Source organism: Patella vulgata, chromosome 2 (genome assembly GCF_932274485.2).
Source record: "Patella vulgata chromosome 2, xgPatVulg1.2, whole genome shotgun sequence".
In the NCBI taxonomy this organism is placed as follows: domain Eukaryota; kingdom Metazoa; phylum Mollusca; class Gastropoda; family Patellidae; genus Patella; species Patella vulgata.
Genome location: NC_065880.2, coordinates 14,737,174 through 14,764,829, shown reverse-complemented (window position 1 = coordinate 14,764,829; position 27,656 = coordinate 14,737,174). Strand labels below are relative to the sequence as shown.

Genomic DNA, 27,656 nt, shown 5'->3' with positions numbered 1-27,656 from the left:
AATTTTTAAAATTCTATTTAGGTAATTGTTTTTTCATCAAGTTTTGTGTTAGGATATGATATCTTATTTAAAGACAATTTGATAGTAGACGGAACAAACACAACAGAAAATTAATACATGTATAAAACAAAAACAAGCCCCAAATATGCAAATTCCAACTTATCCAATTCCTATAAATGTTTGTTGTTGGGTGTAAAAGGTGCATATGGAACATAGTTTTGTAAGACAACTTTTTCCGTCCCTTTGAATAACTTGGCTCTCAGCCAAACATTGTTTGTACACCAGTTGGTTAATATCAGTATGGCTAGACAGTAAGTTGTTGAAAAGCATCAATTTTTAAAATGCTATTTAGGTAATTGTTTTTTCATCAAGTTTTGTGTTAGGATATGATATCTTATTTAAAGACAATTTGATAGTAGACGGAACAAACACAACAGAAAATTAATACATGTATAAAACAAAAACAAGCCCCAAGCCCGATTACTTGAAATAAATAGAGGTGAAGGATGAAAAAGATAGTTGAAGACACACATCTAGTAATTACAAGAGTCTGTGGTGATTATAGGATAACACGCTGTGGAGTTCTTATGTTTCAAATTCAAATCCCAGTATGAACCACACTCAGTATCCCCAGTGGTCTAATTCCATTCTACTCCACTATGCCCTGGGTTCATCCATGGGGTATTCACGTATTCAAATTATCTGCCCTTGACTGTAGCTTGATTTACAAACCAGTCTTAGCTTCATTGTTTATGTTCACAACAATATGGCAACTTGTTCACTCGATTAAGATTAAATTTGCGAGAAATTTTAATATAAAAGAACTGACATGCCCACTAAAAGATGTCCTAAATTGGTGGAGAAAAATAGCACAATCATCAATGTCAGATAATTTGAATACATGTCTCCCACATGGATGAACCCAGCAGTTAGTCGAGTGGAACGGAATTAGATCACTGGGGATAACGAGGATCATATTCCTGAAGCAATGACAGAGAATTTTACAACATCTGGACGTTGCTAGATTACTTCACAATTCTCGAACTTATAGCTACGTTATCTACAGACACCTAAACAGTAGCATCCAATCAGAGGTTGTGACATAGCGACCTCATTGAACGAACCTTGAACTTTGTAACTCGATTATCACAGGTAGACATTTTAGCTTGAAAGCGTGAGAGTTTAGTGCCAAAATATGCAGGGTATTACGTGAAGGCCATGATAAGATGTACTTAGTTAAAACAAGATCAAGCCTTCTATTGGAGATGACCGAGGATGAGTGTGGGCCTGTTTCTCAATTATCAGAGGTGGTGCAGCCTGTGGCCTGACAAGCAAAGTGTATCTGGTTGTGGATAGGATGAAAATCCAATATCACATGTACAAATTTGTATACACATAAAAGATCCTTGGAAGTTGGAATTTAAAGAAGAGTAAGCAGAAACATCGCTGTCTGGGTGATAAATCTCCGTCTTGCATTGCATGGGTACATGAGTAAATGTCTAATTATAGTTGTAGGCCCTTTGAAGTTTTTAACATGTTCTCGTAATTTTGGGGCATTACATGGGAAGTTGTTGTTTGAAATTGTTGAAAATCATTGGAATATTTTATTTACCAAGATGAATAATATACCTAAATTTTATAATGATTCATTGATGATTATGGTTTAGAAACTGTAAACAAGGTTTCTTAATCAAGGTGTGTGTGGGGTGGATTGCCGAATGGTTAGCACGTGCGCACTGTATCATAAGGCCTGTCATTGAGTCAACTGGCATGGTTTCGAATCCCCGGTTGTACGTGACAAGAAGTAGGGTCACCTGTCCAACCTCGTGGTTTTTTTCTGGGTCCTCCGGTTTCCTCCCGCTGCTAAAGACCCCTATGTGCAAGCGAATTATTGAAATAAAATTAAAACCATATGTTAGTCCTGAAATAACCTAGTTTGTGTTGAGTGGAAGTTAAACTCCATTTCTCTCTCTCTCTCTCTCTTAATCAAGGTGTTAACAAAAAGTTAACAAAAGAAGTGTAGTCTATGGTGTGGTAACAAGAAATTGTGTACGGAAGGATAGAACATACAGTGTGCTATGAAGGAAATTCTCCCTAAACAGCAACGCTACAGCCTAGTCTTATATTGAATTCCAACTGTCAAGGGAGCTTTAACATGAATGCCAATGTGTACACAGGACTTTGTTTTTTTCGTCCCATCCGAATGACTATACATTGTCCCTTGCCAGGCCCTCTGTCCTGCACCACTGACAAGGAGGAACCACGCTGGAAAATCTCGACAACATATGCAACAACATATTGGAAATGTGAACCATATTTGAAATTGCCACTTTTTTGCTGAAGGTAATGATTGTGCATTGATTTGAAACACAATTTTGTTCTAAGCAATGAAAGCCAGTAATTCCCAGGAGAAATCATGCTATCACCGACACAAACATCAGGGTTATATTTGTCAGATTCACAATTTTTTTATATAGATTCTATCCAGATGACTGAATCTGGAATCCAGGCTTTAATAACAAAAGATGCAAATACTGATGTGTACTATCTGACAATTATATGTTTATTGTCTTGAGACTAATGTAAAAAGGAGATATCATTGATTTTGAGGGGGTATTTGTGGCCATGGAGAAAGCTGTAATTATATTCTGTATGGACGATCGTCTGTAGTTATTAACTAGGAATAATGTTAGAGAAAACATCATGTGTAATCACTTGGTAGTAATAACAAGAATAACAATAATTTATAAAGCATCCTCTTAACTTATCTTACACGGTTAATAGTAAGTCTCTTAAATAAATCATGTGAGAATATTCTCAAATAAAACAGGATTATTGTGTTGATTGAAGTGTTTATCTGATTATCTTCAGCCAATATTGAATGTTGAAAACTGGTGTTGTCAATGTCAACATAAAAATCAGAATGGAAGCAAGTGTCTAAATCTTCTACCAACCAGTACTACTATATCCTCATATTATTGATCTTCCATGCTGACCCAGAATTTTACATTTCTTTAACCAAGATAACACAAGAAATGATAAATTGAAATTGAAACCTTCTAGAAACTATTCAAAGCCAATGTTTTACAGGATTGCGTAACAAGAGACATGGGAAAGACCTTTCAATAGTCTGTTATAAGCTGGAGACAAAAGACAAACACCTTTCAATACAAGTGTTTCTGGAATAATTGGACGATAATGTGACACACTGTAAAAGATTTATTCCCTAACGAATACACACGACACATCAATTATACGAGTTGAAGACAGGAAAGCTTGTAACAGAAAAAACAATATTCAATAAAACTCAAACAAACATTTTCTTTATTTTCCTCGAGCCAGAGAATTATCTGTCAATACACCACACCTGCAATTTAGAGAAAATCTGCTACAGTTGTTAAGTGACGGAATTATCTAACTCCTTTGGGAATGTGAAGGTTTTAAAAAAGGCAGTGCAATGACTTTAGAGAGAGGGAGAGGGAGAAATGGAGTTTAACATCCACTCGACACAAACTAGGTAATTTTGGGACTAACATATGTTTTAATTTTATTTTAATAATTTACTTGCGCATAGGGGTCTTTACCAGTGGGAGGAAACCGGAGGACCTGGAGAAAACCCACGAGGTTGGACCCTACTCCTTGTCACGTACAACCGGGAATTTGAAACCATGCCAGTTGACTCATTGACAGGCCTTATGATACAGCACACACATGCTAACCATTCGGCCATCCAACCTTCTCAAATTTTAGAGCCATAGTGGCTCAGTTAGTAAGACGTTAGCTCGCTAACCGGGGGTTCCCATGTTCCAACCTTGGTCCCAGCTGGGAAAATTCATCAGGATTTTTAGTGGTGTAGGACGAAGGGCCTGGAAAGGGGCAATGCATAGTCGTCCAAATGAGACTAAAAATCAAGGACCTGTGCACATATTAGCTTGCACGTAAAAGAACCCTTGACAGTTGGAATTCAAAATAAGAGTAGGCCGCCGTCGTAGTGCCACTGTCCGGGCCAAAAAATTTCCCAAATAGCACACTGTACGCCGTATGCCCGTCTTCATTACCCCAGTCCGTGCAGAACAGTAAGAATATTTACCCCATTTCATTTCATTGCATCAAATTTCAATTAATTTCAGCTAATGATCAGTTGTAGTCATAAAAACATGAAAAATGTAAGCCGACTCAAATGATCATGATCACTTGGCAGACATTTTGTCTTTAAAAAATCACCATTTACCAAACTTTCTACCTTTATTCTTGGTACACCAAAATAACACTTCTTTACCTTTATATAACTTCCAACCAATGTGGAATGGTTAAAAATGAGCCATTGTCAGACAAAATTCATTTAATTTACAAGGCAGCAGTCGTTATTTTTGGTAATTTGTACTTAGAAATTTGATTTATTTTTTGGGGGAGGACAACAGTCTGATAATTTGTCATTTTGCTTCCAGATTAAAAAGGATCTCAGTCACAAATTCTGGCCGAAACTAATGTTGAACTATGATTATCACTCTATTTTAGACCAAATTTGTCTTTAAAACACTTGTTGAAATGGAACAATTGTTCAGCACAACATAAGGGGTTAACATTATTCAAATTCTTCATTATAATTTACATAATTGCTGAAGTCATAATATCAGGATGATTGATGATGTGTGGCCTTGTCATGAAATTGACACCTCTGTGGTTTCAGGATTAATCAAAGAATTTGACTAAAGGATAAATGTCTCTTTGAGGTACGCCCCAGAATTTTGTAGAGTCTATTATATGGAGTCTAAATTACAAAATGGTCATTGGGATTTCATTAAAATCATCCTAATTCCAATAATTGATTATCTTCTGGTTTCTGCTGATTCAGTTAATTGGGAAAGTGACATTAGATGTATTGGATTCTACATCCAATTTATATTCTAAATTCAATTTGGAAGCCAAGTATAACATCCTGCTTGGATTTTTGATATTTAGATTTAACAATTGTTAATCAATAGAATAAAGCAGTAAAAGTAACTGAATCTTTGGCCTTAATTGAAGTAGAAGAGATTGTTTTATGTAATGAATTATAAATGAAAATAATCAATTGACGCAGGCTATTCTGTCACTGTGTTTGTTGTATTTTTCTCTGTGTTAATTTTATGGAATTTCTAGGCAAGAGTTGAGAGTAGTGGTAAATAGAATATTTGTGATCAGTTGTATTATTTTTTAATTGTTATATGGCATGGTTTTAACTTTTACTTTTCATATTCTGATGCTGTCTGGTATGTGTTATTGGCCTTAATTTTTCTTGAGTTTATATTCTGATATTTTATGGAATTTCTCGGCCAGAGTTCAGAGTACCGTATTGGTAAATAAAATATTTGAATGTCTTTGTGATCAGCTTTACTATATTTTAATTGTTATATGGTATGGTTTTAACATTATATTTTTCATATTCTGATGCCGTCTGGTATGTGTTATTGGCCTTAATTTTTCTTCAGTTTATATTCTGATATTTTATGGAATTGCTTGGCAAGAGTTCCGAGTACCTTATTAGTAAATAAAATATTTGAATGTCTTTGTGTTCAGTTGTATTATATTTTAATTAATTTTTACCTGAAAATAAACACACTTATATGGATATACTACTTCTGAATTTTATTAACATCCTACGTTTCAATACACATACAGGTATCGTTATCAAGCAACGTAGCATGTTAATAAAATTCAGAAGTAGTATATCCATATAAGTGTGTTTATTTTTAGTGAAATCTATTTCTATATGTCTTACAAGGATTAATTTTTACCTGGTATGGTTTTAACTTTTAGTTTTCATATTCTGATGTTTTATGACCTTGACTTTTCTTAAGTTTATATTCTGATCTTTTTTGGTATTTTATATTGACCATGACTTTTTAAAGCTTATTTTCCAAAATGGTAACCATTTATATCAGTTCATTACAAGTGTATTATGATATGTAATAAATGAAATAAAATAGCATTTAATGACCTGTTCTGCATTGACAGGGCTACTGAGAGAGAGAAAGAGAAATGGGTTTAATGTCCACTGGACACAAACTAGGTCATTTCGGGACTAACACACGGTTCAAATCTAATTCATTATTTTGCTTGCGTGTAGGGGTCTTTAGCAGTGCGAGGAAACCGGAGGACCTGGAGTAAACCCAAGAGGTTGGATGGGTACTTACTTCTTGTCACATACAAATGGGGAATTGAAACCACGCCAGTTAACTCAATGACAGACCTTTTGATGCAATGCGCACCTGTTAACCATTCGGCCACCCAACCCCCTTCTGGGCTAATGAAGACATTGTATTATATAATTGGAAATATTCAGCTTTGATTTTAAAAATAGTGAAAAACGATGATAAATGATTCAGATGGCAAAAAATTTTGTGATTAATGTATACTGCAAAGGAATAAAGGTGACATAATATTTTAATATTCTGTCAAACCAATGACAAAAATAATATGCTCAATTGTAATGTGACTGGCAAAATTCAGAGCTATTGTCTCTCGGGGCAAATTGAAAAGGTCACTAGACTGGCGAAATTTCAAAGATTCATGCATAATCTACTTAGGATTTCCCTGGTGGTAGTCGTGATTATCACAATCATTTTCTGTTTGGGCATAATTGATAACATTCCCACAGCAAAATAAGAAATATGTTGGGAAGTTGTGTTAAATTTGTTTTCATTTGAAAGGAAAGCCTCTACATTAAATATATTTTAATACTAAAACAAAGTAACAAATTATGTGAATGCCTGCATTGTTAGCAATTACATTATTAAGGATCAAATGACAGTTGAAATTACAGGAAAAGTAGGCAGAAATGGAAGACCAGATTTCAGATTTCACTAAAGTCACGGTCATTGAGCGATATTTCTTATTGTATATATGTTTGCTCGATTCTCCTTTGTTGTATGGTGACTGATTGTATGCCAGGTTGATTTCTGCTTATGTTGCCATAATGTGCCAGTTCGATGAATTTCCAGAAACGTTTTTGGAGAAATGTTATTGAAGAAATGTTTTGTAAGAATTGTATTTGGAGATTTGTATTTAGAAATTTGTTGTTCGAGATTTGTTTTTCGTTGTATGTCTATGATGAAATGTAAATGTAATTTTGTCTTTCTAAAATTAATTTTGTCTTTCTAAAATTAATTTTGTCTTTCTAAAATTAATTTTGTCTTTCTAAAATTAATTTTGTCTTTATATTAAAATAAAATTAAATTAAACAAAAATACATTTTACAAATCTGATGTGACAAATGTCTGATTTGCAAAACAAATATTTATTTTAAGATACCTGTACAAATGTTGAAATACGACATCAAATGAAGAAATAATATTTAAGGACTATGAATTAAGAACTAAGAATTAAGAACACTGAATAACGAGCTGTTTGGTCTTCCATAGGCAGAAATCCTACTGCCCGGTCAGACTTTCCCACATAGCAAACTGCATGGCATAATGCTCATCTTCATTATCTCAGCTGGAGCAGAAAAGTAGTATGTTATGCCCCATTTCATTTCACTGAAACCCTGTTGTCTGAGTGATAAACGCCTGTAGAAAATCTATAAAAAAACACTAAAGTGTACAAGCAGGAACGTGAGATTTTGCAGGTTGCAAAATTTTATTCTGCTACAATCTGTTGTATCTAGTTCTATTCTCACCTTTCAAATGGTATCAAGTTATCTGGATATCGCTATCGGCAAATAAAGAGAATCGCTAGACTCAAGTCTTGTTTACATTTGGATGAAAATGGTTTAAGAATGGTCTCAAATTATAACATTTTGAATGGAATGGTTTAAGAATGATTTCAAATTACTCCTATTCTTGACGGCACAGGTATTTCACTTACACAAAAATGTATTACATTTCTAGAAAATGCGAACTTAGTTTTTAAAAAGTGGGTGCCGTTTCCTCCATATAAGAAAATTGAGCGGTCACATTCTATCATTCTCCGTTGATCGATGCCATTGTTTGCATTGCATATGGTTCATTATATCTGTATTGTCTTACATGATATGAATCATGTGCATACTACACCCTGTTCAAATATATGATATTATATTTGTTTTTAATTAAGTGACAAAGGATCAGATTAATCATCATGCTATATGTAATAATAGAACAGATTGTAGATTGTAGTATCATGTTTATTATTGTAATGTAATGGTAGGCCTATTATTTACCAAATTTTCGTTGACATTTTATATCATAATATGATATAAATGTTAAATTGGGTGCCTGGAGGAAATTTGTGCTTGGAGGAAATTTATTTTGATATCTAAGTGTGAATGAAGGCTATTAGACATATGCAGCCTAACTTGAAATAAATTGAACAGAAACGCTTACAATTTTGATATCATGTGAAAATCCTTTCTATAAAATAAACATAATATGTTGTGTTCGATTAAAAAATATGTTGTTTATACATCATGGTAATGAAAGTCTGATAATATGATGTCTTTTGTAATTTTCAAGTCTGAATAACCTTGACATTTTTGGAATATATAGGATTTATAGTTAAACATGCAATAAATTCATGAACTTATTCATTGTTTTATTATTCAAAGATAACAAAAACACTTAAAAACTAATTTACTTGTGGTAAGGCAAAATAATTGTCTCTTTCGCTGTCTGACTCCCAATAGAAACAGTTTTGACAACTGATAATTATTTGCATGTTACTACACAGACATGTTGAATATAGCTATTTAGTTGGGCTATTTTGTTTAGGTGACAGGAAAGTGAAGCTTTTATTTGTTATTGTACAATACTGACTTAGAATTAATGGTGCGTGGCTTTTATTGTTAGACGGGATAGTCAAGAATATTAAATAGTGTAATAAAATTAGTGTAAACATTATAACGTGAATATTATATTGTTTATCATTTTAAAAATGTGATAATTCTACTTTCAGTTTACAATATGGACACTGATTAAGATAGAAAGAGACAACTTAAGTTCATGGATAAATTCTCCATGCATACAGATAACGAGGAACTGCCGTATATATTACGCAGAGTTACGTAAGTATAATTATTTGGTTTGAAAGACTTCAATAAAAACAATAATCATCTAATTCTTAAATAAGTTGTCTATGTGTTAAACTATTATACCTTCACGTTAGTGGAGTAAAACGGAACAATACCACTGGGGGATACCAAGGATGACTATCATATTAATACAGATATTTACGATTTGACAATTACTCTATTGATTGTCACAAATTTGTGATAAAAACTTTGATCAATCTGATTAAAACACAAATCTATTTTGTTTCGTTTTTTATAGTTCAAAATTTCGTTTTACTTGTCTTTACTACAATAAGATCTGGAAGAGTTGTTATATTACCGGCATTTTGGTTGATGTGAGCGATTAGACAAGGAAACCGTCTGTTGCAGTGAGTTCTTGCGATGTACGAAACTGTGGGTATCCTACTAGAAACATCAACGTTTAATGGTTAATCAAATGTCTGGCTGCTCGTATAACAGTTCAGATCTTCATGTAGTAGAGGCCATCGAAATGATAAAAAAAAACGAAACGGAATATAGATCTGCATTTTAATCAGAGAGAGAGAGAATTGGGGTTTAATGTCCACTCAATGTAAACTAGGTCATTTTGGGACTAACATATGGTTCAATTTTATTTCAATTGGAGGAAAACCGTGAGGTTGGACAGGCGACCTTACTCCTTGTCACATACAACCGGGGAATTGAAACCACGCCAGTTGACAAAATGACAGACCTTATGATACAGTGCACATGTGCTAACCATTCGGCCATCCAACCCCTCACATTTTAATCAGATTGGCTTTTGATAACTTTAAATACGCAATATTTATAACTACGAGACAAAGAAGAATACTTATTCTAAACATTTTCTGCATATTACTAATTAACTCTTGATCACTTTGAAAAATCTTGTATGTTTCGTTGCCTGGCAAATTATCTTTTAAAGTACTCTAAGTGTATTTAAGTTAAATATATGGAATTCCTGGTATGCATGGACATTAACCGACATTGACTGGTGATAATGACCAGTTACCTGATTTGAAAATGTAAATTATGTAAATTTATTTGATAGTAAACATTCAACATTGATTTATTAAGGACTGACACAATCAATAATTATAATATGTTGAATAACAATATAAGTAAATATAGTACTTCAACCTCACCGCTGACTGTTTAATAATTCACTTTAAATTGTTGATGGCAAATCATGTTGAAGCTATTCAGAAAACGGTGGGGTTGTTTTTTGTGCATGTTTCACAATTGTTGATGTCAAATCATGCTGAAGCTATTCAGAAAACGGTATGTGTGGTGGGGTTGTTTTTTGTGCATGTGTCATCAGTTTAATTCTAATTTCGCTAGTAATTGCAATGTTATGCCTTGGAAAAAATTCTTCCAAGGTTTTATGTGTGGAGATTACTTTGACTTGACTTTAGATCAATTTGATGATTTTCCTCTACACAGTATCAGTTGGTGGTAATTGATTGGTTTTATTGTGACAGGGGGGGTGATGCTGTGATCTTAGAGATGTCAAAATCAGACAGATCGATACTACCAAGCCTAACAATAAAAGAGTAATAATCACCAATTCAACACATAAAATGTCAATTGAGTGCTTAAAATTGGACCAAAGTTGAATAATGTATGTAATGTTATATGTAGAGTTCAAATTTTACACGTATCCCGCTTCAATTTAGGTAGATCTGATCTCTGCACAGAATCATAATATTTGGATTGAGAGGATTCTTGCAAAATGAAATTGTGAAAATGCTAGTAATTTCTTGCTTAAATCGATGATTTTGTAGATTTTTAAATATAACAAAATCCCTTAAGACAGTTAAAATTCTGATAAAATAGTCTGATATGTTAGTCTCAAACTAAGTACAGCTTTGATATTAAAGACCATTGTATGTCTTTTAGTATGTTTTACAATAGACATATCAAAGTGATTGATTTTATTTAAATAGCTTTAGACTCTTTATGAAACTTGATCTATTCTCTTGTAACAGTGATTGATTTTATTTAAATAGCTTTATACTATAGCCCGTTCAGATGCTTAAGTTGAACTGGTTTAAATACACAGGGGATCGTCAAACCAGTTTAACTTTGTCGTCTGAACACAAATAAGGCAAATAAACCAGTTTAAAAAACCCAGCTCGCGACCTGTCTTCGAGAAGGCTTTTTATTTTAAACTGATTCATCTTGGCCGTCTGAACGCAGTTCGCTGTGAGCATTCGCAGTACGCAGTAAGTTACACTCCTGGGTCAGGCAGTGCCAGTGTTATTGAAAGCGTGCAAGAAACGAATAAAGAATATAAAGCTGCCCATGTATAGTTAACTCTAACCTTCGACCGAAGAGGTCAGAATAGTTTAAACTCGTTTGGCTTATAGTACGTGTGAACGCAACACAATCCTGTCTTAAAAACCCCGGCGATTTTGAACTGGTTTAAAAATAAGCATCTGAACGGTATATAAGACTCTTTATGAAACTTGTTCTATTCACTTGTAACTCTGATTGAATTTATTTAAATAGCTTTAGACTCTTTATGAAACTTGTTCTATTCTCTTGTAACAGTGATTGATTTTATTTAAATAGCTTTAGACTCTTTATGAAACTTGTTCTATTCTCTTGTAACTGTGATACCATCACTGTACTACTTAGTAAGATCTGCTTTTTAATTGAATTTCACTTTATCAAGTTGCCTAGAGCGATGCTTGGCAGATGATTTTCAAAGCCCTGATTAACAGCCATGGTTTTAATTCATCTTGAAAGCTCATTTCAAGCAGAAAGCCAGTAATTGTACATATATGTCAGTTTTACCATAAAAACAAGAACAATGTCTTGTACAAATTATTCTAACAATCTATTCTCTTTGATGTCAAATGCTATTTTAGTGTTCATTTCATATCCCAAACTGATGGTATCATTAAAAAAATTTCGAGATATATATCAGAAAGTTGAGATCACAGAGGCGTATCACAATTGCTTTAAAAAATGCCAATAATCCAACCGTATAGATCAATTATTGGTAACTAGAATAAAACAAGTTTGACGGCTATTCTGGAACTTTCTATAAATACAGACGTATAATCAAAGGTAATGGTTTGGAATAAAGTCCCCGCTATTTATTTGTGTAAGATTTCAGCCTCAGATCAAGTAAATTGGATAATACATTGCTAGAGGTGAAAAACTTTACTTGGTACATTGCTCAGATTGGATCCAATAAATGTAATGAAGGTGGTTGAAAGTTTGGTTCTCTATGTAACAGGCAACTCATTAATGACTGATGACTTGTTTTAATGAAACAGACGATAATAATCTTTGGTCCCTGGTACTGGTGATTTATCGAACTTTCTTCTCTAACAGGTTACTGTAGAACATCATTTATAGATTTGTACATTTCAGTTGTCATATTCTCATCTTGAACACTTAGAGAGAGAGAGAGAGAATTGGTGCAATTACAAGTTGAAATTCTTTTTTCTTTCACCTAAATCTAAGAGGTTTAGCTGCTTTAATTTAAGCTTACATTAATTTTTAGAGAGAGAGAGAGAGAAATGGGGTTTAACGTCCACTCGGGACTAACATATGGTTCAATTTTATTTAAAATTTGCTTGTGCGTAGGGGTTTTTAGAAGTGGGAGAAAACCAGAGGACCCAGGGAAAACCCACGAGGTTGGACGGGCGACCCTACTCTTTGTAACATACAACCGGGGAATCAAAACCATTGAACACTTATAATAACTTGTTCAAACCTTTTAAACTGAAGAATCCGATGATTTTCCATATGGCATTAAAATCTGGTAGAATGCCCATTGATTAATTATATAAGGTAATTGCCCTCAATGATTTAGGGGGGGGGGGATGGCTGAATGGTTAGCGTGCGTGCGCTGTATCATAAAGTCTATCATTGAGTCGACTGGCGTGGTTTCGAATCCCCGGTTGTACGTGACAAGGAGTAGGGTCGCCTGTTCAACCTCGTGGGTTTTCTCCGGGTCCTCCGGTTTCCTCCCACTGCTAAAGACCCCTATGCGCAAGCAAATTATTGAAATAAAAAAAATTAAACCATATGTTAGTCCCGAAATGACCTAGTTTGTGTCGAGTGGACGTTAAACCCCATTTCTCTCTCTCTCTCTCAATGATTTAGCAAAATATTTTTCTGAAACTTCACAAAAATCACACTTCTGAATATCTGATACAATGGATGCTCAAAAATCAAAGAACCCACATCAAACCCAACACAACAGCCTAACCCTAACTTAATCCAACCCGAAAATCTAAACTACTGGACGGATTCTCTTAAAATTTTCAACACCTGCTCAGAAGAGTCAAGACCCTCCACAAATGCACTAAAAACATAGAAACTCCACTCAAAAATCAAAGAACCCACATCAAACCCAACACAACAGCCTAACCCGAACCTAATCCAACCCGAAAATCTAAACTACTCCACGGATTCACTTGAAATTTTCAACACATGCTCAGAAGAGTCAAGATCGCAAGACCCTCCAAAAATGACCCTGTTATTTGTAGTGACATGTCTATATAGATATTGCAGGTAGAATAAGTCTTGGAATCTTGTTAAGATACAGTCTCTGTATTACATGATTAATTTCCTAACGTTTCAAAATGATAAAACTCAACTTATTTATTTTTTGCCATTTTTATAATTAAGTCAATAAATTAATAGTAATATAGAAATAAAAAAAATGTTGAAATCTTGTTAAGAAACAGTCCCAATATCATGTCATCAATTAAAATCGAAGACAATATAATGGACTCATGTAATTTGTAATAAATTATTTATACCTTATCCAAGAGCTAAATCTGAGTATTGCAGTTATTTCTTTAGGCCTGAAATGTTATCTAAATTATTAATTAGACATTAATTAACTTATCCAGACCATAATCAACTCTCTATGTAATCGCTAGCCTGCGATATTTACTGAATTTGAATCCGATCTGCTGCTCAACGCAGTATGTTTTTTTATCGTACCGACTTTAGTAATCGAGGCTAGGCCTAAAATTAGTGTGCTAATATATCGCTTCAGAGTGGATCAATTCCCTATACGTTATCTAGTTTTTGACTATTATACCAAGAACTGCCAGCTCTTTCTCTAATCTCCCATAATGCCTTTTTAAATTATTTAAATTTCATTAAATTATATGATGTACAAATTTGAAATTTTGGAAGATTTTTTAAACGACTTAAAATATCACTAAAATTTGAATTGTATCAATAGTGGATTATATATAATTATAGTTCTATTATTTTTTTATCTAAATTTGTTTTAAATTTTTTTTATCCAGATAAACTTATATCAAACACCTTTATTTTTTTTCTTAATAATTCCAATATTTGTTTTAGAATTTAATTTGCAGAAGAAAAAAAGTTAAGATTGAGAGCCAATTAATTCGCCCCAATGACATCCCTATCAGTGATATTGGCAGTCAAGTGAATATTTACTGCTGATTAGTTCGTTACCATTTATGCTTATTTAAAGCAGAAAATGGCATGAAGATCAAGTCTATAGACGCATATATCCAGTATATCAGACTAGAAACATGTACTGGATAATTAACTTCATGACATATTTCTGCTTTTTGTCAACTATATACATGATAAAGAATATAGACTATCAATAGTCTACCAGTTAATTTGAAGAAGAAATCTCAAATAACAGACGCTTTCATTTATTTTCTTTTCCATAAATTTGGACATGTCATTTGACAAATTGACTAATGAGTTGACTAACAAGAAAAAGACATTCCCTGTATGAATAAAGATGAAGGAGAAACCATGGGAACGACTGGGAAATGAAATAGAATATAAATGTTGATTTAAGATATCTTGAATCACCAGTTAAGCCCTCTTGTTGATGACCATGTTTTACTACACAGGTTTTTATAAATACTCGACTGGCAGAACAAGTAATGGCTATAAGGCATGTCAGGTTATTTAATTGCCTTTAGATGTATGTGGGATTTTTTGTTTTAAAAACCACAAGCAAATTAAAATAAGAAGCCCCAGCTTAACATTTTACAAAAACGTGTCCACTTGATATTCAAATTTTTGTAAATATTTTTTTGGCCAACTATTAGTTAAATGTTAGTTTTTTCTTAAATTTAGTATTTGTGTGTGGATCTAAATTGCCTAGATAGAGTATGTGGTACCCAACCCCCTCCAGGGATCTGCCCTTGTAGATATTGACTAGACTAGACTAGACATGTGTGTTCTCTTATCAGCAAGCATACTCATCTTCCTGTATAGTTGTTACTGCTGTCAGCTAGTTCTTTTAAATGATTGATTAGATGATTCGAACTGGTTTTCTGCTGGAATTGGTGATAAGCTAGTTTCAACAAGGTCCATAGTTTGCCTAGCTTTTTAAAACTAGGTACATCTTACTAAGTATTATGAGGTAACATTCTGTCTCTCTTTTGTATTGTATTGTATTAAAGATAAGATAAGATAAGATGTTTATTGCATCAAAACGTCCATGAAGGACAGCATGCATACATATACACTTAGACATAATAATACATATTACATATAGACAACACAATACATTCATACAAACAGTATATTAAATGAAATGGTGTTTAAATTCCTGCTTTTCTACTCCAGAATTTGTATTTAAATGATTGAATTTATGTAGTTAGCTCAAAACATTGTTCTTATGGCATTTATTAATAACAATTGTATTATGTAAGATAGTTATGTGTAATGATTGAATTTTTGTGGTTAGCTCAAACATATTGTGCTTATGGCATTTATTAATAAAGGTTGTATTTTGTAAGTTATGTGTAACTGAGGATATTGATTCACTTTGATTATCATAGCTAATGTAACTCATAATTTAAAAACATAAATCTGGCTGTTGTTAATTTGATGTATTGGTAATTATGGTATGTTCTGGTTTTAGGTATATTAACTTGATGTATTGGTAATTATGGTATATTCTGGTTTGTAGGTAGATTAACTACTGTACTATGTAATTACCAATTCTACTATAGTGCTTTAAAGTAGCTAAGTCTCTAACTCAATATCATCAAAAATTTTCGCCATTGAAAACACAAATTATTTGTCAATTCAAATAAACATTGGTCTTGTGATCTTAAAGGGAAAAGATGAGCTTCTGATATCCAATATTCAAGACAAAATAAACATTTTACCATTGGTACACAAATCGTGTACCATATAGGGCGTTTCAGCGCCATTTGGAACAAGGGACTCAAAGAAGGAGGCTAGACATATTCCACAAGTCATGTCAAATGGTGACGCTATATTGTTATCTGGAGAGCATGCGCAATAAATACCATCAGTGTAAACTGGAATAACCAGACGCTAAACATTGTCATTTAATTGAGACTTTGGCACATTTCGCCGAACCTAACTGATTAGAAATTACAGTACAGTAAAAACAGAAACAATTGAATGTAAATCAGTTTATATACATTCATATTACATTATCATAAACGTTGCGTCCCATTTGTGTCAATTTCATGATCCAAAATATTAGCGATTTAGCTCCTTTAAATAATGAGATGAAACAGTAACCCTTGTTATTGAACATCATCTGTGTAACAAAAATATCTCTAGTTTGGGGAAACATACAATCTGATTAGAATACAGATCGATGCTTTGTTTCATTTATATACGCCTACATTGAAATCTGGTTGTATATTGTCATCAGTCCGTCATCCATGATTGCTTGTGGATGTTCTATAAGGCTAAAGTTATTATCTGATTGACTTTAAATTTATACACAGCATCTATGGTCATGAGATAAGGAGGCCTATTGATTTCCAATGATTTCTGATAAATATTGCCATACTTGATTTTCAGCTAAATTCATGATATTACATATTTTGTATACTAAACGTTATATGCAGGGCAGAACTAGAAGACAAACAAATTCTAATGATTTCTGATAATTACTTAATGGGTTGTTACTCTTAATCAGATTTTACTGACAAAAGAAAAATATGTGACTAGTTGTCACATATTTTTCTTTTGTCACTGACAACCCTTGTTGAATGCTCGGACAAGCATGAAAACGTTGAGAGAATACTCTTCAAAACGTCGCCTATATAAATCAGTAGCTGTTTTCCATAAGTATGTGTATATAGTTTATTTATCTACCCAGTTACTAAATGCCACTTAAAGAATAACTTAGCTTCTGTTGGCATATGTTTTGTTGACTGGCAACCTATCTTTTTATTTTTTTCGATAGCTTCAACAACATGAAGATCTCACCGGTTGTACTGGGAGGTTGCGTCAGTGGTCATACAAGTGGCGTTTGGTCTTGTGATGTTAGTTATTTGATTAACCAATCAGCGTAGCTGTTTCAAGTGGGTAGAGTGGTTGGGAGCCAAATGGTTCATATGTGCGCGTTGTATTATAAGGTCTGTCATTGAGTCAAGCGGTATGGTTTCGAATCCCTGATTGTGCGTGACAAGGAGTAGGATTGTCTGTCGAGCCTTGTGGGTTTTCTCTTTGTCCTCCGGTTTTCTCCAACTGCTAGAGACCCCTAAGCGCAAACAAATTATTGAAATAAAATTGAACCGTACGTTAGTCCCGAAATGACCTAGTTTGTGTCGAGCGGACCTTAAACTCCATTTCACTCTTTCTCTTCAAGTTGGTATTAAGAAACACAGCTTTTGTTTTGATTTTTCTATTGCTGCGAATGTCCACCCAGAGTTCCGTGTGACAGCTAGACGATAACTCGACTCAACAGACAATTTGATTGGCTAATCCCTCACATCAACTCTTCCAGATCATTGTGTAGTAAAGACAAGTAAAACGAAATAGGATCTGTGTTTTAATCAGATTAGGAAACATATATATAGCTTTGGGCTTAATATTACCGCTAAATGCATCAACAAGCTTTGTTGAACTTACAGAAAGACTCTCGGCTGTGATATATTATATATAAAAAAGTAGAATCAGGAGAGTCACATTAATTTAAGTACACATTTATGTTAACCTCCTTCTGGTTGCATTAATTTCATGATACATTTAATTAAGTGTGAAGGTTGCAAACGAGACATTACGTAAAATATTGATTCTACCTTCCCCAGTAGAACAAACGACTGCAAATCAAATTGCTGCTGCAATATTCCACACTTTGCTACTGGCCATGATACACTATGATTTTCTAAGTTCAGTTATACGATTTGAAATTTTTTAACAATCAAAAGTTCTACATTTGTCTACGATACACTAAAATATTGTATCTTAGCAAAAATCATATCGCAGACGTCCTCACACATTTACCTATTTTTCTGAAATTTATATTATTTATATATCTGATTGAATATAAGAAACCTTTTGTTGTTTCCCTTTGTTATAAAGTCCTGTCAGAGGTTTTAGTTCTGATCTGATCTTTTTTCGATTTTAAGCTCATAACTGCTTGGACAACATTACTGCTGGTGGGTGTCTGTTTCATTGTCAACTTGTGTTTAATAAAGATTTGATGTACAATGGATATCAGACAAATGAGCTTTGAACACTGTCTGTCTGTTGATCGTTTAGCATCTGCTTCCCCAATAGTGTTATCGTATACAAGATCTACGGGAAGCACAAAATGCTCCATACTCCTCACAGTGTTTCATTTGATTAGACCTAATCCCACTCAACACTGTCGTAATGAAAGCAAATTTCTGTTCCAAATTATAACTGGTCATTAGTCCGATTAACAACTAATACCTAACTTATGTTTACATAATGTTACGTCATGACTCATAACATAGCAGAATATTGCAGAAAATTTATTGCGTGACAAACAAGGCTATCAAAACGGCTACAATGTAAACAATACTGTTTGGAGACAAACAATACTTTCACCAATTTTTAATACCTTAAATCACTGTCCACAGTTCTTGGGAATACCCCAGATTAAACGAAGGGCGGTCATGCTGCTGTACTTAGGAGAGATTTGAATGGGAAGAATAGACATACTCTCCCTCAAAAGCTCAAATATCAGAAGACAATCCAGCAATGGCCAGAGAGAGTTTTCTCGGACCATTGCTTCAGAAATATGAAAATGCTCCTGTATATTAGAATATGATTTTGAAATATTTCGATTTGTGGCTTATGGCCATGGATTGGTTTAGAGGGATTTTCTTCTCTTCATTATTAAAAAACATAGTCGTCTTAGCCCCACTTGGTGGTGGATCATTAGAGGATTAGACACTGTGCTACCTGGCTTTAAATGGTGTAACATCACACAATCAAGTGTCAACTGGACTGCTGGTGTTAGTATACATGTCGGGTTTAAGCTAAAAAACCTGACTATGTAGTCCCAACAATAATGGGGGTGGGTGGGTGGATGGCTGAAAGGTTAGCATGTACGTGTTGTATCATAAGGTCTGTCATTGAGTCAACTGGCGTGGTTTTGATTCCCCAGTTGTACATGACAAGGAGTAGGGTCGCCTGTCTACCCTTGTGGATTTTCTCATGGTTTCATCCCACTGCTAAAGACCCCTACGTGTAAGCGAATTATTGAAATAAAATTGAACCATATGTTAGTCTCTCTCTGTCTGTCTGTCTGTTTGAACAATATTGAAGCTGATTATTACATTATGCCCAAAATAGAGTATTTTGGTAAGAAAATGGTTTCTGTGAAACTTATACAAGTAGTTGATACCTCTGTCTTTACTTGCTCAACAAATAAAAGGCAGAATTCAATTAATAATAAGACATGTATTCACTGACCTCTTTGATCAGGGACAAATGAGAAGCTCAAATACAAACCATAAAGATTTATGGAGATAGCACTGGCAATTGAACTGGGTTTAAGACATCAAAGCAGATTTTAGATGAAGAATGGTGAACAGTCTGGAATATTTGCCTGATATTTCTAAAGTCATCTGGTGAAAGAAAACTTGGCACATTAGAAATTTATTTAACTATTTAAACATACATTATGCAAGAGCTAAATCTGCCTATTGCAGGTCTTTCTTTGGGCCTGAACTATTAATTAGACATTTACTAACAAAACAAGACCATAACCAACTCTCGATGGCATTGGATACTTAACTAGATTAGAACGGTTCGCCATTTAAAAATTTAATTTAAAACTACAAACAGTGATAACTTGGCTGAGAATGAAGTAATTTGAATGAAATTTTCAATATTTTCATGTTACATTATATATTTTTGAGCTATTATTGCAAGAATGGTCAGCTCTTTAACTAAATCTTACATAATGTATCTTTAATAGTCATTTTTGTATGGCACAAAACAACCAAAATTTGAAGAGAGTGTGGATCACTTTGACATATCCCAATCTATATCTGCCATTACATAAGGGGAACTCTCAAAATCTAACTCTGACCACAATGCTACAATACTGTTATAAACGCAATTTGCATTCTTCGATAATTTCCAGTTTGAAAGATTACCTAGGAAACAGGAGCTGTTATTTCCCATTAAGAATTAGAACTGAATAATCCGTGCATGATAAGGCCCACTTGGTGCAAATATCTAAGTAATCTATGAAGGTGGAATAGTTGGATGAAATGTCATTTATTTCCTTTACTACTTAGTCGTTTGCTTGAAATAACTTAGATATCGACCATCTGTTGATGGAAAACAAATGTTGTATCTATTGGTCGCAGCTTTACCATTGAGCTAATTATTTTTATACACAAACATTTAGTTTAAACAATATTTTATTCAAAAAACTGAATTGGATTGAACAACAGGCAAAGGTCTATATAAGTAAGTTCTCTCCAAACATATAAATCTTATGTTTACAATACGATGGTGGACATATGTACAGGCAGTGAGTTACATATATACATTCCTTGGAGTGTAATTTTAAGTTTTAAACGTTAAAGTGTTAAAATCTCTTGCTGTATTTTATGTATTTTTGCACTATTTCAAATATGTTAGAATTGGTATTATCTGAAAGAGCGGGGTTGCCATATAAGATCAGATCAATTGTAACATTTTGTTTAAGGTAAACAGGGTATTGTCGTTACCTGCGTCTGATCCACTCTTCTTATCAATGCTTTACACACTTTAGTTCTTGTCTTGAGTACAAACAGGTTGTATGACATTAGACTATAATTTGTGTGTTATTTAACTAATTAATTTCACTAATATACAGCTTTACATTAGTTCGGTAATTTGTACATTAATTACTCTACACGATTAATCTACGATTGATTTTATATAGATTAGGTTATAGATCAATGTATTTTATGTATTTGACAACAACCCGTTACTCAGGCAAGATGATGTTAGTGGAGCTATAGAATTTAAGTGATTTTTTTTATAGATCTAAATAGTCTAAGTATTAATATTGCATGAAGAAAAGAAATAAGGTTATTGATTTATTGGGAGAGTTTTATAATAAATCGCTAAATAACTATAAAAGCCCACTTATGGTCTGTAACATGAATGGTAAAAGTGTGATTAATGACAAATATTTCTATAAACAATAATAAACAGTAGCCGAGTTTCTTGTTTCTATCACAATATATAACCAGACCTGTCTATAGCTAGCTATGATGTTAAACAAAACAATAGAATGTCTGATGAATCAATCTACAAACATGTTGATTAAGATAAAATAAATGCATATACATCCATCGGGAATATATCCTGGAATGAAGTTAATTTTAAAAGTGGAATGCTACCAGTATTTGATTTGTCATGAGACATAGAAAAGTGGATGGTTGCTTGGAGACAATTTACCGAAATTGTGATTGATTCATATAATAATAATGTAATTATAATCTTTTTCCTGAGGGGGAGATGGGGTTTAACATTCACACAGTCTCAGCACAAACTAGTTCATTTTGGGACTAACATGGGATATCCTTATTTTAATAACTTGCTAGTGTAAACGATGTTAGGGTAAAGACAGGAACCTAGAGAAAATCAGTGCAACCAAATAGTTCAATGCAACCAAACAAATAGTTCATTGTAAAAGCTTTTCATTTGATATCACTGAATAATAATGACAGTTACTAAATTGAATTCACCCACTTTTCTTCATTTTGCATTTTTTGGACAATATCTAATTTCTTACTAAAATATCTAATTTTTACAAAATACCTAAAAAAAATTACTAAAATACCTAAAAAAAGTTACTAAATCTAATTTTTACTAAAATACCTAAAAAAAATTACTAAAATATCTAAAAAATTTACTAAAATATTTAAATTTTTTACTAATATACGGTATCTAAAAATTTTCTATAATATCTAATTTTTTTTCTACAATATCTAATTTTGAAGTAAAATATAATCAATTTGATTATTTGATGAAGACATCAAAATCAGACTATCAGTGGTAGATAATCTAACGGCTAGATTCAATCAATTAAAAAGGGGCCTGTCAAAAGATTTTAACAAATGTCACAGGTGACACCTGGTTGTTTTGAGAGTTTATATCATCTAATCTGCACAATGTTGTAAAATTTTCGTTTTGTCAAGTCGATGTAAATACAGAACAGTAGAACGTTAAACCCCATTTCATTTCATTTCTATGTAAATACTGAAACCTAAGCAATTTTTGGATTCCTGTTAGAAATCCTCCAACTTCTACAATATTCTAGTTTGCAAGGGAATAATAGTCCCCTCAAATTACCTCCTGATATGAAATGCTTTTAAATTTGAATTAAAATAACATCTAACATAGTGAACCTATTATAGTCAATGAATTGGACTCATTTTAAACAGATTTTTCAATTTGCTAATTTTCCCACTCGACCCACAATAATTTGAATCAGACATCGGGTTGATTGATACAAAGGATATTCAAAAACAGAGATTATCCTAAATGTGAATTTAAAGACAGACTATGTCTGGTTTGGCTTAAAGCTAAATTGGATGATTATATAGCCATCTAGATAGATGTACTTACAATGTAAACTTGTGTAAGTGGCCATGTCATATAGCTCTTATATTCTGTACAGATAATTGACCTTCACAAGATCATTAACTTTCACAGCTTGTTAGAGCTTCATCCCTATAGAATTATTACTATCTATAGCATCAGTCATGTACACATTGGCTGTAGACATCATTTATTTCATCAGCGATTGTCGTATATAATCATTATATTGTAAATCAATTTGGAATAGCAGAAACCGGGTGGAATTGTCCCGAAGCTGGTCCCGACTATAAAACTTGGAAATAAATCTAAATAACTTTCTGAATAATTCAGGAAATAAATCTAAATAACTTTCTGAATAATTCAACACTGAATCCCATGTGAATAGAAAATAGTTTATTCAATCGATTTATAATTAGGTTTTTCGCACAGGACTTAAGATTATTAATAATTGTAGCACAAATCTGAAATTTCTTTGATTCTCATTGGTTGAAATTCATCATCTATTGGACAGTAACAGCCCTCTTATTTTGGGGCGATTCATGGCAAACTAATATAATTTCTTAGCATCGATGTTCGTATACAAACAATACACTTCAAAAACAGTTTATGCTTAAGCCTAACACGTCTTGGGCTCTAATGATCTCGGACATGTCTATTGCACTATAACACCCCCCTAAATTCAGTCAACTGACATGGTTCCGATTCCTGGTTGTATGTGACAAGGCGTTGGGTCGTCTGTCCAACCTCATGGATTTTCTCCGGGTCCTCTGGTTTCCTCCCACTTCTAACAACCAATACCCGTAAACAAATTATTGAAATAAAATTGAACCATGTTAGTCCCAAAATGACCTAGTTTGTGTGGAGTGGGGGTTAAACCCTCTCTCTCCCTCTCTCTCTCTCTAAATTTGAAACAGGAAGTGTTTATCTAAATTGTTGTAGCAGCATTTAGTAACTGAATGAGAAGAACACATGACATAATTATACAGAATACAACTTACTTAAAAGTTTATTCCTGGCGACGTTTCGACAAGTGTTCTCTGGTCTTTATCAAGCAAAGAATAACTGCCACATCTCCTAAATGTAAATGAGTTATAAATAAAATGATCATTTCATTCTTCTATTGCTAACAATGATTTGTTACATGGAATTTAATGGTATTTATTTTTTTTCCAGTGGTGAGCGGAAGTCTGTCAAACCTGGTGCTCCATCAGAGCCAAATGAGTACAACTTTAATTACAAAAATCGAGGTATCTTTATTATCATCAATAATAAACATTTTGATGAGAGTACAGGACAAGAAACAAGAGAAGGTACTGATATCGATGCTGAAAGATTAGAAGAAAGATTTCAGGATCTGGGTTTTGATGTTCGACGTTACGATGATGTTACTAGAACTAAGATGACAGGATTAATGTATGATAGTAAGTAGAATGCTGTGTTGACAATCTCAGTTTACTTGTTCTTCTTCAAATATCAGCTGCCCAGGGATCTCTTAATTTATATGTTCATTGCTATTTTGTTTTATATTACAAAACAAATATCTAGACATGCTACCTTGCTCATACAGAAGACCCTGATGGGATGTAAAATACAATAAAGTTAAGTGGTTCCAGGAAAATCTCATGAAAAATTTGGACTAGTTCATTAAACATTTCATGTCTTTGTCATGCATTTAGTTCGAGATCAGAAATCTGCTAGGCCTGAAGCTTCTGTTGCGTCTGACTTTTTCTACTTTAGGTACATCATATGATCCCTCTTCTTATACTTTCAGTTGCATCACATGACCATTCGAACTCTGATTGTTTTGGTTGTGCTATACTCAGTCATGGTAGAGATGGTAAAGTCTATGCTACTGATGGTATATTACCAATAGAGTTAATGGTGCTACCATTGAAAGGTAGTAGAAGTCCTACACTTGTTGGTAAACCCAAACTTTTTTTTATTCAGGTAAGTCATATTTTCTTTTATTATTAAAATCTAACACAGGATAACTTGAGGGAATAGGAGTATGGGATTTGGTGGTTGTAAAATTTTGGCCGGATTTTCCCAAGTCTTGTTTTGTCTGAAGCAATCGTCCATTTTTACCCAGACTACTTTATTTGTAACCTCAGCGATTGCCTACAACCCTCAGCATAATTTGAAGTCTCCCATAAAATATTTGGCCATGACTATGATTCACGAAAAGTGGAAGTAACTAGGACAGTCTAAACTAAACAACACCCAGAAATCTGAAATATTAACATATCTGTAGGATTAGAAAAGATGACAAAAATTATACAAAGATAGTTGAATGGAAAGAACAATTACATAGTGTTTTGAATAATACTGTTTTGTTTCTACCCGTAAGTGGATTGGTTTTCTAACGTAATTGATTTAATTAAATTATGTTCTGTTATAGCACGGCTTTCATGAGTTAACAGGGGGTAACAAATGAAGGTGCTATAAATGACAATTGTAACATTGACATCTGCTCAACATGCTTGTGGTTATTGCATAGAAAACCCACCCCACTTCTCTATATGATTTCTACTAAAACTAGTGTAAACCGGCAAAAGTGTGCAATAACATTGAACATGTCTAGTTATTGCAGGTTAAGCTCCACTCAATCTAATAGAGGGAAAACAATTTGCTTATTCAATCAAAAGAACAAAAAAAGATTTTCGGTCCATGTTACAAATCTTATTTATCAACCAGAATATAGTCATATATTTTATATTTACAACAGAATTATATTTCTTGCATTGTTAGGCTTGTCGAGGAACAAAGTTAGATTATGGCGTAGAACTAGCTGATTCCATCACACCATCACCACAAGATGAAACAGATGCAGCTGTTCAAACTGTCACCATACGTAAACTTCCAGCTGAGGCAGATTTTCTTTTTACGTATTCTACAGTACCCGGTATTACATTTAAATCATAACATTTATTATCTGCCCACATAGAAATGTGGTCGTTAATTGCCGTCGCCCCTTCTGGGCGCCGTTCACACTTTCTTGTGAACACTCTACAGACCACATTTATTATTTGATTGTTTTGAAATTGATATGTCGTTTACATTACTGAGATGAAGAGTCCTATTTAATTTCAATAATTTCTTCTGGAGTTATTTCCACGATTTAGCTTCTGTGGGCATATGTTTTGTTGCCTGGCTGGCAACCTATCTTTTCATCATTTCATTCAAACCTATGTAATAAAAAAAAATGTTATTTCCATTCTGTATAAACGGTTGGTCACTCTTTAGACATGCCTGAAAACGTAATTTTAGACAAAAAATATGGTGGCGACATACTCCTTGCCATTTAAATCTTTGATTTGAATCACAGAAGTTACCTTAAAATATCATATTTTACCATTTTCTTAACAGGTTATTATTCTTGGAGAAATAATCAGGATGGTTCATGGTTTATTCAAGCATTGTGTATAGTGTTAGAAAATCATGGTTTTAAAATGGAATTACTACATATGTTAACACATGTTAATCGTATTGTGGCCTACGAATTCGAATCTTGCACAGATAAAGAATTCACGGATGGAACTAAACAAATTCCCAGTGTTGTATCAATGCTAACTCGATATGTGTACTTTCGACCAAAGAAACAAGACATCAGATGATCTACTGTTATCCATCTTTTGGCTAGATATGTGCTGTAATTTCTCATGTATTATATACGGTAATACTGTATGATGTGATATTTAATAAAATTATCATTATATGTATGTTCTTCTTTGTATCATCATTGTACATTTTGCTTTGATATAGAGATTTCAATTGTTTGCTTTAGTGTTACCATTTTTAAGATAATTGAATAATTATGTTCTGAATTAGTTTGGTGATTGCTTTGAAGTTTGAACTGAAGTGATCTGTACTTGCATTGATATATAATTTTCTGTGTTGCTAGGCAACGATTCAGAATTGTATTTGAATGCTTTGACATTTTAAAAAAATAATACAGCAAAATATAACTAACTTCTAGAGTATTTACAAGTTTTTAATGATGAGTAAATAACTCCATGAATGAAGTATGTCACTCTAAAATTCAAGAGGGTTCTCTCCCATGAATAGACAAATGCAGCCAATTTTGGAAAAAGTACTTCTAAAACATGGTTTTGAATTAACACCATAAATGACTGACATGTTACTTCATTCAACTAGTCAAACAATCCCAGAACATTTGAAAAAGAAATTCCAAACAACATTGACCTTCACATCAATGTAATAGCAAAGTCTTAAAAGATCAAAATAATTGATGAACAAGAATAATTGAGGGGCCATTCCTATTATTCAAAAAGGCAGCAAATTTGAAAAATAAAGTCATAAATACTCGAACTGGTCGAGCAATTACAAACTTTTGATAATATTGAGATTAATATATAGACAAAAAAACATTACAAAATATATGTATATTAATTATAGAATAGAATAACGCGCTATGGTATTACGATATAATTTCATACTTGACTATAGTTTAAAGGTTCTGTAGATTTGTTGCAGGCTTTTTTGTAAAGACAAAAAGATGTACTTGTTGTATGTATATTTTATATAGCAAGTGTTATTTATAGAAATTGTATATTAAGTAATAAATATGAGAAATGTGGCTTTGTTGTTCACTTCCTGCATATTTTTTAATGTCCACTCAGATCAAGACCAACCAGGCATTTCAGAACCCATAGAATACCCACAGGGTTAGTCAGGAATTCCTTCTTCTCTTCATCATACAAACATAGGATCCAAACCACAACTTGAAGAACAACTGAATGACAGACCTTATGATCTTTAAGTGCACATAAGAACCCCCCCC

At 33.2% G+C, this 27,656-nt stretch overlaps 1 protein-coding gene across 8 annotated transcripts in view; it reads left to right on the top strand.

Annotated features, from left to right (window-relative positions):
* LOC126811347 (caspase-7) overlaps positions 1-27,452 on the top strand; it is a 40,699-nt gene extending 13,247 nt beyond the window's left edge. For 3 of the 8 annotated variants that reach the window (XM_050536878.2, XM_050536876.2, XM_050536877.2), the window contains 5 exons: positions 8,914-9,022; positions 24,029-24,276; positions 24,627-24,802; positions 25,604-25,757; positions 26,222-27,452. In XM_050536878.2, coding sequence (XP_050392835.2) covers positions 8,961-9,022; positions 24,029-24,276; positions 24,627-24,802; positions 25,604-25,757; positions 26,222-26,469 — 888 coding nt within the window. In that variant the 5' untranslated portion in view covers positions 8,914-8,960 and the 3' untranslated portion in view covers positions 26,470-27,452. Of the gene's footprint in view, positions 1-3,076; positions 3,518-8,720; positions 8,787-8,913; positions 9,023-10,176; positions 10,310-12,148; positions 12,374-15,269; positions 15,423-24,028; positions 24,277-24,626; positions 24,803-25,603; positions 25,758-26,221 lie in introns of those variants that run through there. The other 5 variants (XM_050536879.2, XM_050536880.2, XM_050536881.2 and 2 more) reach the window with 5 other exon arrangements.
* The last annotated feature ends 204 nt before the right edge of the window (positions 27,453-27,656 follow it).